Source organism: Drosophila novamexicana, unplaced genomic scaffold (assembly GCF_003285875.2).
Source record: "Drosophila novamexicana strain 15010-1031.04,08,12 unplaced genomic scaffold, DnovRS2.1 tig00000512-arrow-arrow-pilon, whole genome shotgun sequence".
Lineage (NCBI taxonomy): Eukaryota > Metazoa > Arthropoda > Insecta > Diptera > Drosophilidae > Drosophila > Drosophila novamexicana.
In genome coordinates this window covers 1064479-1079147 of record NW_020824809.1, presented here as the reverse complement: position 1 = coordinate 1079147, position 14669 = coordinate 1064479, and the positions used below count along the sequence as shown (strand labels likewise).

Genomic DNA, 14669 nt, shown 5'->3' with positions numbered 1-14669 from the left:
CTCTCTCTCTCTCTCTCTCTCTATCTCCTTCACACTCTCTCTCCCTCTGTCTCTCTGTGTGTGGGTAAGAAAAGCCAGCAGGAAACTAAAAATGTTTTGTATGTCCGTATAAAGGAAAAATCGCAAAATTTACTGCAAATTGGAATTTTGCGCAATTGTAGAAAAAAATGTGGCAAGCAGGGCAAACCAACTAACCAGCCAACCAATGGCAACTGTAGCTAAACATTTTCTTTTTCCGGCGTGTGGTAGGAGGAACAGGGCGAGAGGAGCTTTGCCTTGCAATAATAACAACATACGTCTGTCTGTCCGTCTTTCTGTCAGTTTGTCTGGGCTAAAGACGCAGTGGCTCCTGCATCCTTTGTACTTCGTCCTGCAGCCGCTCGTTGCCAGCGCTTTAAGCCAATAATAAATAAAAATGCTTGTTACAACGCTACCCAAGCCCCAATGCCCGATTCCCGATCCCCGACCCCCGGACCCCTCATTCATTACCCACCCGCAGCGAGCAACGAAAATTGCGACGGCTTCGAATTTATTTGCCCAGCACAAACTTATAGAGGGAGGACAGCAGAGGGGCAACCGAGAGGGCGATGGACGGTTCCATAAAGTCGCCAAAGTTATAGTGAAAATTAATTAAGTTTTGCGCTGCGCTTAACAATTCAATTAAAAAATACGCGCCGCTTTATCGTCCCGCATAGTAAGTACTACAACAAAAAGCACTTTGGCGGACCGGCTACCCAATCCAGATGCAGTCCAACACCGAGTTGCCCCAATCTCTGTAACACGAGTGTGCCGCTCAAGTGCCACAAGTGCTTTTGCACATCGTTATTATAACAATAATAAGCAACAGCCGCAACACTAGCACCAACACCAACACCAACAACAACAACAACAACAACAAAACGAACAACAACACAAAAATCAACATTTATGCGGCTCTGGGCAAAGATTAATTGTGTGTTTTGGTTTGCCAGATCCCTGCCACGAAATGAATGTAAAATTGGAGCACACAGCCAAAGAAATGACTTCGATTCGAGAGTCGAGAGTGGAGAGTCGAGAGTCTTTGGCGCAAAGTGCAATCCACTTGAAGGAATTTACATATCAGCAGCAGATACCGACGGCACCATCGTTCCGCCTCAGCCTCAGCCTCAGTCTCAGTCTCAGCGTCAGCATCAGCTCCCCACCTCTGTATCTGGATGTGCCTCAATGTTGCAGCCAAATGCATTAATCAATTTCATGTTTTCTTAAGCGCGCGCCCGGCGCGATTTGAGTGCTCCGCGAATGATGCCGCCGACTTTGCCTGCGTCCGCCTCTGCATCCGCGTCTGGGGACGCTTTACGTATGAGTGGAATAATCAATTTCGAGGATCATAAACAACTTTTAATGAAGTTGTTAAGTGCCAGCAGCTAGTTGCTCAATGCGCCCTGCCTAAAGTGCAGCTCGCCGCCATGCCCAGCCCGATAAGCAGGCCAGAAGAAGCCAACAGAGCAACTGCATCCATAATGGACTCCGGTTCTACTGACTGTTTGCGTCGCCTCTCTGACTGGTCAGAGCGAAATGCCACCACAATCACGCATTTCCATAATTGCTAAATTATGCAGACCGCTCCACGAAGCTTAGTGGAAAGCAAGGCCCATCAAAATGACCAACAAGTGCGCCTTTTGGGGTATTCTTTTGTTTTGGAATTTTTTTTTTTTTTCGTTTGTTTCTGGTAAATTAATTTTACAACTTTTAATGCATACACTTGTGCGTTTCTTCCGGGTAAGGGTATGCCATCTTTATGACTCAGTTAAAACTGACAATGGGACTGAAACAGAAGCTTAGATTTCTCCATGGACTCCTATTTAAAAAACGTTTCGTTTTCTGGTTCTTTGTTAAGTCAATTCAATCAACTAAACTCAGGGAATATTTAAACATAGTAGTGTACAAAAATGTAGCACTTTTCTATAACAAATGCAAGCTTCTGAGCTTTTCGAGCATTTTGTGAAACTATTAAATTGTTTCATCAAATTTTCAGATTCTAAGGGCATTCGGTATTCTGCTTGCCTCTGTTTTATGTTGTTTAACATCAGCTTTTGTTTTATGGTCGTGTTTAGAAAATCAACCACACAGCTGGCTGTCCAGTCGACCACTCAACATACGTCTCCATCGGCGACTAAATTAATCAAAACGAACTTCCGGTTTACGCAAAATGGCGTGAAGTCTGCCACCATGAATGTGTGTGTATTCTGTGTGTTCGCGTTTTAGGCATGTGCTTCTGTGAAATTTTTCAGTGCTGTTGAAAATTAATGAATGAGTTAACTGAAAAATTAATGAAAAGCCAGCAGGAAAAACAGGTGAAGCAAGTAGGAAGGGAAAGCAACAAAGAGGCAAAGGTGTTGTGCGAAAGATAAAGCATGGAAAATTTATGAAGCAACCAGGGAGAGGAACTCGCTGTCATAGCTTCCAAGTTAGACATTCATAGACGCACTATGTTTGGTGTTGAGAAATATTTGTTTTGGCACATTCAGTTCGGAGCAGGGTCGGAGCGTGAAATTATGCAATATTGGGCCAGCCGGGCTAGGCTGGGCCAAGTAGTTCATGGTACGGACCATGGACCGTAGGCCGCAGCTAAGGTATGTGGACCTGGTTTATTTTGTTTGCATGTGCGCAGCCATTTGGGGCTTCCTGTTTGAGGCAAAGAAGGCATTTGAGTTACTTAAGTGTAACTAAAACTTAAAGTAAACACACAAATAACATACTTAATATTAAACAAAAATATACAAAATCATATGATGTTGCTGCCGGTTATGATGATGACGATGAGTATGATGATGCCGAGGCAAAAAGGAAAACAAACGCCAAGCGGAAATGCTGAGAGTGGGAGTTGGCAGTGGCGGAGATGCAGATGATGATGGTGATGGTGTTCCCATGCAAACAAAAGATAAAAGCCCCAGAAAATTTAAATTAACCAAAAATTATGCATGAACATTACCAAAGCCCATAGCCAAAGCCAAAGCCAAAGACTGCGTATGACAAATATTAATTTTGTTTATAAACCACAACAAGCGAGACAGAAACATTTTGATACAGAGCGAGAGGCAGAGAGGGAGAGAGACAGAGACTAAGACTGACCTGACTTGTCTTAAACGGCAGCCACAAACAATGTCATCCATATGATTATCATTATGTTTAAGCAGCAGCCTGGCCAACCCAGAGCTGCTCTCAGCCAGAGACAAGTAAAGTTATTTAATGCTCACTTGACAAACATTATGTACAGAACAGAACAACACAACTGGCCAAAATGAGCAAACACAATGTTGAGCTGTGGTGATGCCGCCTAGTGCTGTGGCAATATTGACATAAGTTGTAGACCAAAAGTCGACTGGCTAAACTAGAGTCTTCGGTTCTTTCTCTTTTTTCTTACAGGTGATGCCAGCAACGCCAGCATAGGCAGCGGCGAGGGCACCGGCGAGGAGGACGACGATGCGAGTGGCAAAAAGAACCAAAAGAAACGTGGCATTTTCCCAAAAGTAGCAACAAACATATTGAGAGCGTGGCTGTTTCAGCATTTAACGGTAAGTCCAATCAAAAAAAAAAAAAAAAATACACCTGCACCAATCACAGCCCCAAAAAGCCCAAAGCCCCTCACCCCCACAGCCTATCGCGTTCTCCAGTTAGATTCGCTAAAACTCTACCGGACGGGCGCTTGCCCCCGTTTGTTATTAGTCTGCGATAAGCCCCATATTTGATTTTGGCCACCTTTTTTCCATGCTGCCTTGATAAGATTACTGTCCCAGTTCCATGCCCAATAGGCGCTTTTTCAATGGGCGTGGCTACACGAGGTGTTGTAAACGTTAATTGAAGGCGGACCTAAATGGAGCACGACAAACATAAGTCCGCAGATAAGATAATAAGATGTGCAAACTAGAAATTGATGATCTGCCCGACTGTCGAACGGGTAGCTCCCTTAACTTAATTCGTCTCAACTGCGCAGTAAAAATAAAAAACATGTATAAACTCATTCGCATGCTTATCAAAGGCAATGGAAACAGACTGAGCAAATCAAACAACCGCAACGGAACAGTTAAGTAACCATTTAGGCCAGGTTCCCAATTTTGGCTGCTGTATGCGAACTGGATATGTAGTCCAAAGAGTGGCTTATGGCTCGGTCATCGCGTCCAATTAGATTTCCATTTGAGCCATCAAAGTGCTCAGATAAATGGCATTCGGACTGTCCCAAAATGCGATACTAAAAGCGAATTGCCAAAGCTAAAAACTATTCAACAGAAACCTGGTCAGCCAAATCAAAGTTCAGACCGGAAAGTCCAGCGTGCCGGATGTCTAATACAAATAAACAGATTTGTTATGCGCCACTTTATGTTAAGCAGAAGGATGCAGGATACGTACAAGAGTTTCAACCGAGCGTAAGGGTTGTTCTCGAAAAGTAAAAAAAAATAAAAATAAAAAGAACAAAACTATAAGATTTTATGCGCTACGGTCAAGCGGCTGTTAAGGAAGTTTAAACTGCTGCGCTACATTTTGGCCATTAGCCACATTCGCCCTTCGCTTGCGGTTGCTGCGTATGTAAAATGATAAAAATCTTAATGGAATTTTATAAAAGTGTGCGTGTGTGCATGTGTGTGTGTGTGTGTGTGTGTGTGTGTGTGTGTGTGTGTGTGTGTGTGTATAGGCTAACGACTAGGAGTCTGCAGTGACCAACACCCAAGACAGACCCCGAAGGGCAGCCACAGGCGATAAGCAAACAAATCGGAAATTAAAGTTGAACGCTGGAATGTTTATCTGCTCTGGTCCAGCATCCAGTAATTTTTCTGGCGCAGTTTTAAAATAGCTGAGCTGATGCGCCACCCCCACAAGAAGCGGCATTAGCCTACCCCCCGCTCAGAAGCGCCCACCCTCTGACATTGATGGATTGCCGTTTAAATCAGCGCATCACTCATGTTTACCCGGCTAAGGCGTCACCGACTTCGGCTCGATTTTCACAGCCTCCGCGGCGGGCGTCTGCATATCCTTGACTGAATTTCTTTTTTCTTTCGGTTGCTGTTGCTTTTGTTGTTGTTAGCTTAATGCTATTAACAGTTTGGGCACATTAGGGAAATTGTTTTTGTTCGAACTTTAATTTTGTATTCAAAGTCGCATTTAGATAATGCAAATGCAATGCTTGCCAATTTGATTTATCACCCGATTTCCATTGGCATAATTAACAGTTTTCCAGACATCGGCTGCCAAGTGAAACTCGATGCCAGCTCGTCAAACTAAATGCATGACCGGCACAGCCATTGCCAACATGCGCGACACGGATGGCGTTGTCGACTATGGCAACGATGGCAACGATGGCGACGATGGCGACGATGGCGACGCTGGCGTTGCTAAAGTCGTTAAAATCCAGACCCCAAATAAGACGACGATGACGTTGGTGCTAATGAAGTGCACTGCAGTCTGCTGGGGAACCGGGACTGCAAATGGGGACTGAGACTGGGGCTGGGTTAAGCGCGCACTGGCTGGCCAACCAAAAACAAAAGGCAGCCAAACAACAGCCGAGGAACGAGGGCAATGCAATGCATGGCTGCTTTGTTGTTGTTGCTGATTGCTGCATTCATGTTGCTGTTGCTGTTGCTGTTGTAGTTGTTGCTGTTGCTGCTGTTGTTGCCATAATTATGGCAGGCGCGCGAATATTTTGTTTACATTTGGCGCGCATTGCAGACAGGCAACGGCAACAACAGCTAAGGCAACGGGCAATACCAACGAGCAAAAAGTTTCATTTCGCGTGCTCCGCCTACTCGCTGCCACATGTGCCCAGTCGCTAGTCCCGTTCCCGGTCCCGGTCCCAGTCACATATGCCAGATCCCATGCCCCTTTCCATGTGTGCGGCTCGCAATTTTCTTCCGGCCGCCTGCCGCCGTCTGGCGTCTGGCGTCGCTTGAAGCTTGTCGGCTTCGGCTTTTCGATTCAGTTTGCTGTTGTTGCGACTCCGCGTCGTTGCAGTTGCCACACTAAAAAGTAACCCCCGAAAAAAGCGCAAAATGGCCAAAACGGTAAACGCGGCGCACGGCAAGGGGAGCGGCTTTTGCAAGCGGTTGCATTGTTGTCAGCGCTCATGTTACATGTTGCAGCCCACGGTGGCGGCGTCAGCGGCGGCGCTTGGTGTGTGGCACGTTTATATTGTGGGCGAATACGAACTCAAGATGCGCTACAGCAGTAAATGACGACAGATTGCCACAACTACCGAAAAGTTTCTTAGAGGAATGTTGTTGAGATCAAACATAAAGAAGAGCCAATGCATTAGGTCATGCCAGAGGGCAGTCGAGTAAAATAGAAGTGTGGCACTTGCACAGTTTAACCCTTGCTTGCCTCCCAACAGCCTCCTCTTATAGGCATAATTAATTCTCCTACCTTTGTCAGTTTCTTGACCCTTTCACACACTCGCGCACACATACTGGCCGTAGGGCATCTTTATAACTTTGTGTATGCCTCGCGATTGTTGCAAATTATTATTTTTTGCCTCAACATGGTGACGCCGACGACTTTGAGGATGAGGACAAAGTTGCGATTATCTCTCCCTACCTCTCTCTCTCTCTCTTTACCTCTTTTGCTCTACCTCTATTTGCTCCGCAGTCACCCTGTCTCTATCTTGCTTTCCACTAGAGTGGAAACACTCATTTAGGTCTGTTTAGACATGTAGTGCAACTGGAAAAAATCTTCATAATGGCTGCCAGAGGCCGACTTCATCGTCGTCGTCGTCGTCGTCGTGGTCGCAATGCAATTTTCATCGCCGCCGACGCCGCAGCAATTTGCAGTTGCTTGTTGTTGTTGGTTGTGGCTGTTGCTGTTGGTGTTGCAGCTTGTTTCACAAATGGCGTCGCATTTGGCGTTGTTAATGGCGGCGGCGTCGCTGGCCGGCTGTACGTGTGCATTACCGAGCCAGAGCCGGAGCCGGAGTCGACGTCTTGGGCTTGTTGTGCCATGTGTCACGGCATTGCAGTCATGTTGACATCATGTAGGGAGGGAGAGCAGTGAATAGGGGGGCGAGTCACAGAGAAAGATAGAGAGAAAGAGAGAGAGAGGGGGGGGGGGGGTGGGAAGAGGGGGATATGGACCTAGGCCTATGCTTGAGGTTGCATGGCACTTGTCGACGTCACTTGAGGAGGGGGCTTATATGTATATGCATATAGGGTATAACTAAATACACGTGTGTCTGTGGTGATTGTTTCAAATTCACTTGCCAAGTTTAAATAAACACAACACGGGCGCAAATATGTGGAAAAAGTGGAGCGAGTTAAGCGACTAGACAAAAGCAAAAACATTGGCCCCGAGGCGAGGGAAAGAGCCAACGAAGGCATAACCAGAACAGGCGAAAGGGAGGCAGTAGGGGCCACGGCGTCGACATGGCAAAAGCAACTTAAAGGCGTGACAGTAATTAATTATTTTGTCGTATGGTAAATTAATAAACCAAATGGACTTTGTTTCACTTGACATGTTTGCGCTCGCCTGCTTGGTTAGCTTTTGAGGCTGTCTGTCTGTCGATAGTTGTGTGTGCCTGTGTGTGCGTATATACGTATGTGTTTGTGGTGTGCGAAATGCATAATTGCTTACATTAGCGTAATTGGAGCGTCACTGTGTAGCTGCCGATGGAGCCACCATCAACTGCAGCAGTAGGCGTCGAAATGAAAATAGCGCGACGGCCATTAATGTGCTTTTGATAAGCTACAGACAGGCTGATAATGAACTTGATCAACCATCTGGAGGTAGTCTAAAAGAGGTTGCAGATGGTGTAAGTAGAGTATGAAATACCACTCTTCCCTTGACCGGCTTGTGACTAACAACTAGCTGGCTCCGCAATAATGTCAACCTCAGCCAGAGAATAGATAGAATGCATATTCAGATGGGTAAAAGCATTTCTCTAAATAGATGAACGCCACAAAGTATGCTATAAATTCCATTTTAATTTACCTGCATGTAATTTATGCCTTTTGACTTCTTGAGCATTCTATGCCCCAAAGCGAGGTGCAGCAGCAACAGCAGTCACGACTGGGACTGGGAACTTTGCCATTGGCATGTCCATTGTATTTACATGGACATCTACGTTTATTTGTCAATACACAAATTTCATATACTAGTTTTCGTATTGGCTATTGCCAGGAGTTGAACTCGAAGCGGGTTGGAGGCGGCGGTGGGCGTGCCACTTGGCCTGTGCAGGACAGCAGACAAATATTGCTGCCCGGACACGTACACACAAACACAAACACACACACACACACATAGAGATAGACGCATAGACAATATCTACAACAAGACAACACGCAAAATTTATTAAACACAAACAATAAGGCAAATGCATTAAAGGAGTCGGTGGAGTGGCAGCGGCGGAGGGGGCAGGGCCAGGCAACAGAGGACAGGCCAAAATGGGTGTGCACGGCAAGGACAACAAGGCAACTAAATTGCATTACAGACATTACGCAGGACATGCTGCCCAAGCCGACAGACAGAGGATAGCAAGACAAGCGACAAGGATGTGCAGCGTTGCACATTTCGAATGGAATTCGAAATTCCTGGCACTTGAGCACTTGCATATTGAATACTGAATGCCCAATCTACAACATATACAATGTACAATATATATTGGTATATAGCTAGATATTTATTTGTATATGTACATTTGTATATAACTGACAGTCCATATATTTTGGGGCACTGTGTGGATAAGAAAACGGTACATTTCAGTGGCACAACAATTGCTTCCTGTATGTATGGCAAATTGCATGTGCAGACATCTGCGAACTGTGAGTACATCGCTCAAAAGTTCAATTGCCGGCAACCGCAAAATCACAATACACAAACCAACAGACGACAGGACGAAGCGACGACTGAAATTGAGGCAGTGTCCTTTGGCTGAGGAGTGCCAAAATTGAAACGCCCACAGCTGCCGGAAATGTAGTCGCATCCAAAGAGGGTTAAACAAAGCCAACGCGACGCATGCGCCAAAGGATCGAGTCGAACAAAGAAATAAGCGAAGCCCAAGCCGAATCCGAAGCCAAAGGCAAAGCCAAAGCCAATCTCAATTTCAATGGCAAAGCCAAAAGATTGACAGCCATTTCCGCCAGCTCCACAGAAAATAGTTAGTCCAGGTGTGTGCAGAGCAGAAACTTCAGGCTGGCTTCCAGATCTCTTTTCAGTGGGAATGCGTTGAGTCAATATTAGAAATCTATGGAGCGCACAAGCAACGACAACAGCTAAAACAAATAGAAAATTGTAATAAGCGCCAGCAGCGGCAGCCGATTAGATTAGCGCTGGAGAGGGAATTGCCACGGCGACTGCTGCATACAACATGCTCCTGCACACCCACTTGCATTGGTCGGTGCAGGGTGCGGGGTGGCCTATGGATGGGGCGGGGTGGGCTGGTCGGGCGGTCTATTTGCTCACTGACGCCACTGTGGCGGCGCGCCGGCTGCAAGATTTATGAGGAGTAACGGCCAGCGGTAGTCCCCTCCCGCCACCCACTCCAAGCACACGCGGTCGTGCCTTTGTTTGCCTATTTGGCGCTACCGAAACCCGGCTGTAGTTGGCCCAGACCGACAAAATTGAGGACATTTTGAGTGGCAGCGCTGATAAGCGCGAAACTCCATGCGGCTGACTGGAATGGGGTGCACTCACTGGTCAGAGATCCAGATAAACATTCCATCCAAAGCAAGAGAACCCAAAAAACAAAAAACAACATAATAAAATAAATAAGACAGTAGTTTCGGAGGGAGCGCATTTCAAGTGCACCAGCGCCGCCCGGTGACAGGTTAAATTTCGCTCTATATATATGATGGTATATAGTTATATAGCACCCATAGCAATGATTGATCGATTGTCTATGCTTCACGTACTCCGTGCTGATAGATTGTAAATCTTCTATCCCTTTCTATTCTGTTCCAGCGACCGTTAATTGAATTGTGCGTGCTGCACATTAATTTATCGTGATTTTTTTCTTCTTTTTAGCATCCGTACCCATCCGAGGACCAAAAAAAACAGTTGGCGCAGGATACTGGCCTAACGATACTGCAAGTTAACAATTGGTAAGTTGACACCATTAAAATTCCTGATCAAACATTGAAAATTGAATTGTTAAATACCTAGATACATTTAAGTACAATTATTTTGAATATGTAGAAAGTTGTATAGATGACATCTTTTATGTACCTGATATTGCTGACAAAAATTTTCGTTCGTGCTGTGAGTGCGATTCAGTGTGCCTAACTGTTGGCCGGGCCACAATTTACGGCTTAGGATAATACAAGACTGTTAGTTGCACGCTTTATGCCATTTGCTGGTGAACCAGAACCAAGACTCGAGCGAGAACCAGATCACACACACCAAAGCTATCATCTTACAGAAAGCAGCCGAGCAAATTTATAAGGCAGCTTGCGCCTACGCCAAAAAGCTGAGCAGCCCGACACTGACGCAACCTGCCCCAGGCAAAATGTGGCACAAAAAGTTATGGGGCATGTTGCACGAATAGATGGCAGCGGGACAACGACAAGCAAACAAATCCTAGCGAATGCTCCAAGCTCTCAGGCAAAGATGCAGAACTTGACGGTGACTTCATCAAATTTTGCACATTATGCGACATGCTGCAGAACTTGACACCTGGCAGCCAATGCAGAAGACAAGACAAGCTTCTAAGCTGTAGCTGTAGCTGTAACTGCCTCGTAGGTGCACGAGCTGCAGCCAGATTCAGGATGGGAAACAGTGTCTCAACAGTAGGGGCATTTGGTAAGGGGGGCCTAGCTACAAAAGCTTGAGAGCCAGTTAAAAGCGTTGCTGAATCTTTTATGCAGTTGGGGCAACATGTCTCTGGCATGGAATGCTTTTAACCAGGGACAGGCCATAATAAAATCTAGCGAAAAATGTGTGAGCCGCAGTTGGAGCCTGGAGTGGGTTGCCCGAATGTCATTGCCGGGGCTATTGGGTGAAGTGGTGGAGTGGTCGAGTGCTGCTCTAACGCAGGCACTCAGCTCAATTAAATTGAATTTCGCGCTCACTGAAGCACACTGCAAATTAACAAATACGAGCGGCGGCGGCAAGGACTGCTAAGGACTGGCAAGGACCCCTGCCCATTTCGCTTAAGCACGCAACGCTGCGTAGACAACCGCGATAAGACAGACGGAGAGAGAGAGAGAAAGAGAGAAAGAGAGAGAGAGAGACAGAGGAGAGAATGAAAATATAGAGATAGACGGCAGGGAGAGGGGGAGAGAAGGACCAAAACAGAAAAAAAGGCAACAACCTTAGCAGAAAATAGCAAAATAAAATGTTGACACTTTTGGTTATTTATGGGCTGGCAGACGACACCTTCGCCAAAGCACTAATCCATGGGGAATGGCCATGGGCTTCGTGCAGCCTGGTGGAGCACCACCGGCAGCTAGATAAATATGTATTTATTTTGCGCAATTTGAGGAGAAAAAAATAAAAAGGAAACTGCGTAAGCAGCAATTCAAATGACCAGCAGAAGGAGAGAGTGAGAGAGAGAGAGAGAGAGAGAGAGAGAGAGAGAAAGAAAGAGAATAAAAGTCCATTAACACCCAATAAGAATAAGAAAGAAATGTAAGGACGGCTGGACAGTATTCAGTTTTGTTGCTGCTTACTGCGGTAATCGAAAAAGTTTTGTTGTAGCCAAGTTTTAAATATTAACGCTTACTTACAGCTGCAGAGCTGGAAAAAAGTTATAATTATGGCGTAAGTACATAAATAACGCTGCAAATGTGCCGCTTTTCTTTTCTTATTTTTTTACTCAGTCTTACTCTGCTTGTGTAGGTGGTTGGTGGTTGGAGGGTGGAGGGGGCATATTGTTGGTAGGTGATTTGGATATACAGCATAAAGCCGAACTGGCTGCCACATGCCACATGCTCACTGTTCATTCAGTTTGCAACCAGGCAGCCAATCAAGTCAGCAGCCAGCGGCCAAATCGATTTGCAGCTTACATCGTCTCACATACACTTCCCTCTCTCTCTCTCTGTCTCTATCTCCCTTTCTCTCTGCCTGTCTCTTGAAAGGTTCCAAAAACGCAACGGAACTCAATTCCATTTTGTCGTTTTGATAAACGATTTCAGGGCGTTGCAACAATTTCCGCCTCAAAATGAGCAAAGCCAACAGCAGAAATGAACTGCAAATTGAAAAAAAAAAATATATATATATACATATACAAAAAAGAAGAAGCTTATATGTGTTCATGAAGGGATTTCGTTCCAGAGGGAGCCCTCAGTGCATTAACCTTGGATAAGTTTCAATGAGTTAGCTCATCGTTGTTTTTGGCTAATGTCTGACTCGTTTGTTATTATTGTTCTTGTTATTATTGTAGGATTTTTTTCATACTCTCCTTGGTGTGCGTGTGTGTCAACCTATGTGGGTAACATCGTCCGAGCCACAGCACCGACTGTCACTCCGAACAACGGGCTATGACGATGGCGGCTTTTTGCTTTAATCATTTCATTTCTCTGGCTTTTTCGTCGCTGATCCTTCACGCAGCGGATCAGCAACTGCAGCGACGGCCTGCTTATTATTTCTTATTGCATTTATTAAACGACAATCATAACCAAAGTCGGCATTGGGCTTTGTAAAGCCGGCCATTCCATTCTCCACTTTGCGTCCCCTCTTCTCCATTGCCCCTTTTTCCATTGATGTGCCCGACTGGCCGAGCAAAAAGTGTGGCCAAGATTTGGTTTAGTTTATGGCTAAGTTGCGCACATAAAGCAGGGAGCTGCAAATCCCTGCAGTCGAAGAAACAGCCGCCACTGAAATAGTTTATAAATAATTCATAAATGCATTTGCTGTGTTGCGCTTAATTAAAAACTATAACTAAAATCTCAACCCATTTTTTTCGACTCTTTCACAGGTTCATCAATGCGCGGCGAAGAATTGTGCAGCCAATGATTGATCAATCGAACCGAGCAGGTAAATATCCAAAATCCCACTAAAATTAAAAAAATATCCATAACTATGAAATGGCGCAGAGCAAAGAAAACCCAATTAGGAGCTTTGTCTAATTTCGAACGCGATTTCTAATTATGTGCATTTTTTTCTTTTGTTCTGCCCATGCAACTTTCAACAGTTTATACACCGCATCCAGGTCCCTCCGGTTATGGTCACGATGCCATGGGCTACATGATGGACAGCCAGGCGCACATGATGCATCGTCCGCCCGGCGATCCAGGCTTCCATCAAGGCTACCCGCACTACCCGCCCGCTGAATACTACGGACAGCACTTGTAATCCAGCGCAAGCAACGAGCACGGGCCAAATGCGGAAGCCTTAACTGGAGTCGAAGCTCTCACTGACACTGAAACTGATGCCCAAGCGGAAGCGGAAGTGGAAGGCGATGGCGATGGCAAAGGCGAGTGCGTACCCGCAAGCGGATGTTGAGCAGCACGCTGATAGCGACAAAGCCAAAATCATAGCTTAAACTTACTACTACATACTAAAACAGAGCAGAGGAGCCGATCAGGACGAAATGAGAGTGGCCAGGACCTTTGAACCGTGTAACTTACAATACCGAGTGGCAATATCAGTCAAGTAATAGAGCAAAGTAATACTGTAGTAAAATCTTAAATACAAAAGCAAAACAAACAAAAACATAAGATATTAGCTAATCGAAAGGCAGGCACAACAACAGAATCACCAACATCAACAGCAGCAGCAGCAACAACAACAACAACAAATAACAATTTAAGAGAAACTTCTTGTGTATACTTTTAACATAAATAACAAATACAACAAGCAACAAAAAAAGAGAAAGATATTTATGCATAAACAAAATGAAACGCTTAGCTCTAAGTTAAATAAACGAATCAGAACCAACAAACACCTGCACACACACACTCAAACACACACACACACATACACACACACAAGCTTGCTAATTATATATCCTTTATGCAAATTTTTACTTTCAAAAAGCTACAAAAGGCAAATGCAAATGCAAATATTTCAAAGAATGAATTTAGGCGCAACCCAAAACGAAATAGAATTTAAAATTGAAGCTAAAGCAATAAATATGATTTGGTGTATCAACTAGGTTTTAATATGAATAACTAAATGCCCCGCTCACTAGCAGCACTAGCACCCCTGAGCAAAACGAAAAACAAAGAGATAAATTGAAACGGATCCCAAGCTGCGTACAATTATTTAATTAACAAGTCGAAAACAAGAAAGAAAAAAAACGGAAAACACAAACATAAAATTCTTTGCTAGAGCTTAGTTTATTTTTATTTGTACTTTTAACAAGTCAGTTATAGTAAACGCTTATGTTTTTTTATAGTTTATACCTTTGTTTGTACGGATACATACAAATGTACATATAAACAGAACGATAACTAATTAAACATAATTAAAACATAAAATACCTACTACTTACTTATGTATATGCTTATGTATGTATATCTTAGGTTTAGCACTCTAATTTAAATAAATTGAATTGTTTTCTAATTTTACGTGTTGCAAAACTTAAGAAAAGAGAAACAACAAAAAGAAATTGAATTTAATTTTGAAAAAAACACACACATATATATATATATATATATATACCTTTTTTGAATGGAGTTTGTTTAAAAATTTGTTCTTTTTGTGTGTATTTGTAGTATTATTTCCAAGAAAATGAAATCACATGTTTGAATATGAATATACCGATCACATACACG

The 14669-nt window shown here is 44.3% G+C and overlaps 1 protein-coding gene across 1 annotated transcript in view; it reads left to right on the top strand.

Annotated features, from left to right (window-relative positions):
- The window catches only part of LOC115762020 (homeobox protein homothorax-like), a 31568-nt gene extending 17677 nt beyond the window's left edge, over nt 1–13891 (top strand). Inside the window, exons 4-7 of the mRNA XM_030704088.1 lie at nt 3406–3554; nt 9979–10055; nt 12869–12927; nt 13085–13891. Of these exons, the coding sequence (XP_030559948.1) occupies nt 3406–3554; nt 9979–10055; nt 12869–12927; nt 13085–13245 (446 nt within the window). The 3' untranslated portion in view covers nt 13246–13891. The remainder of the gene's footprint in view (nt 1–3405; nt 3555–9978; nt 10056–12868; nt 12928–13084) is intronic.
- The last annotated feature ends 778 nt before the right edge of the window (nt 13892–14669 follow it).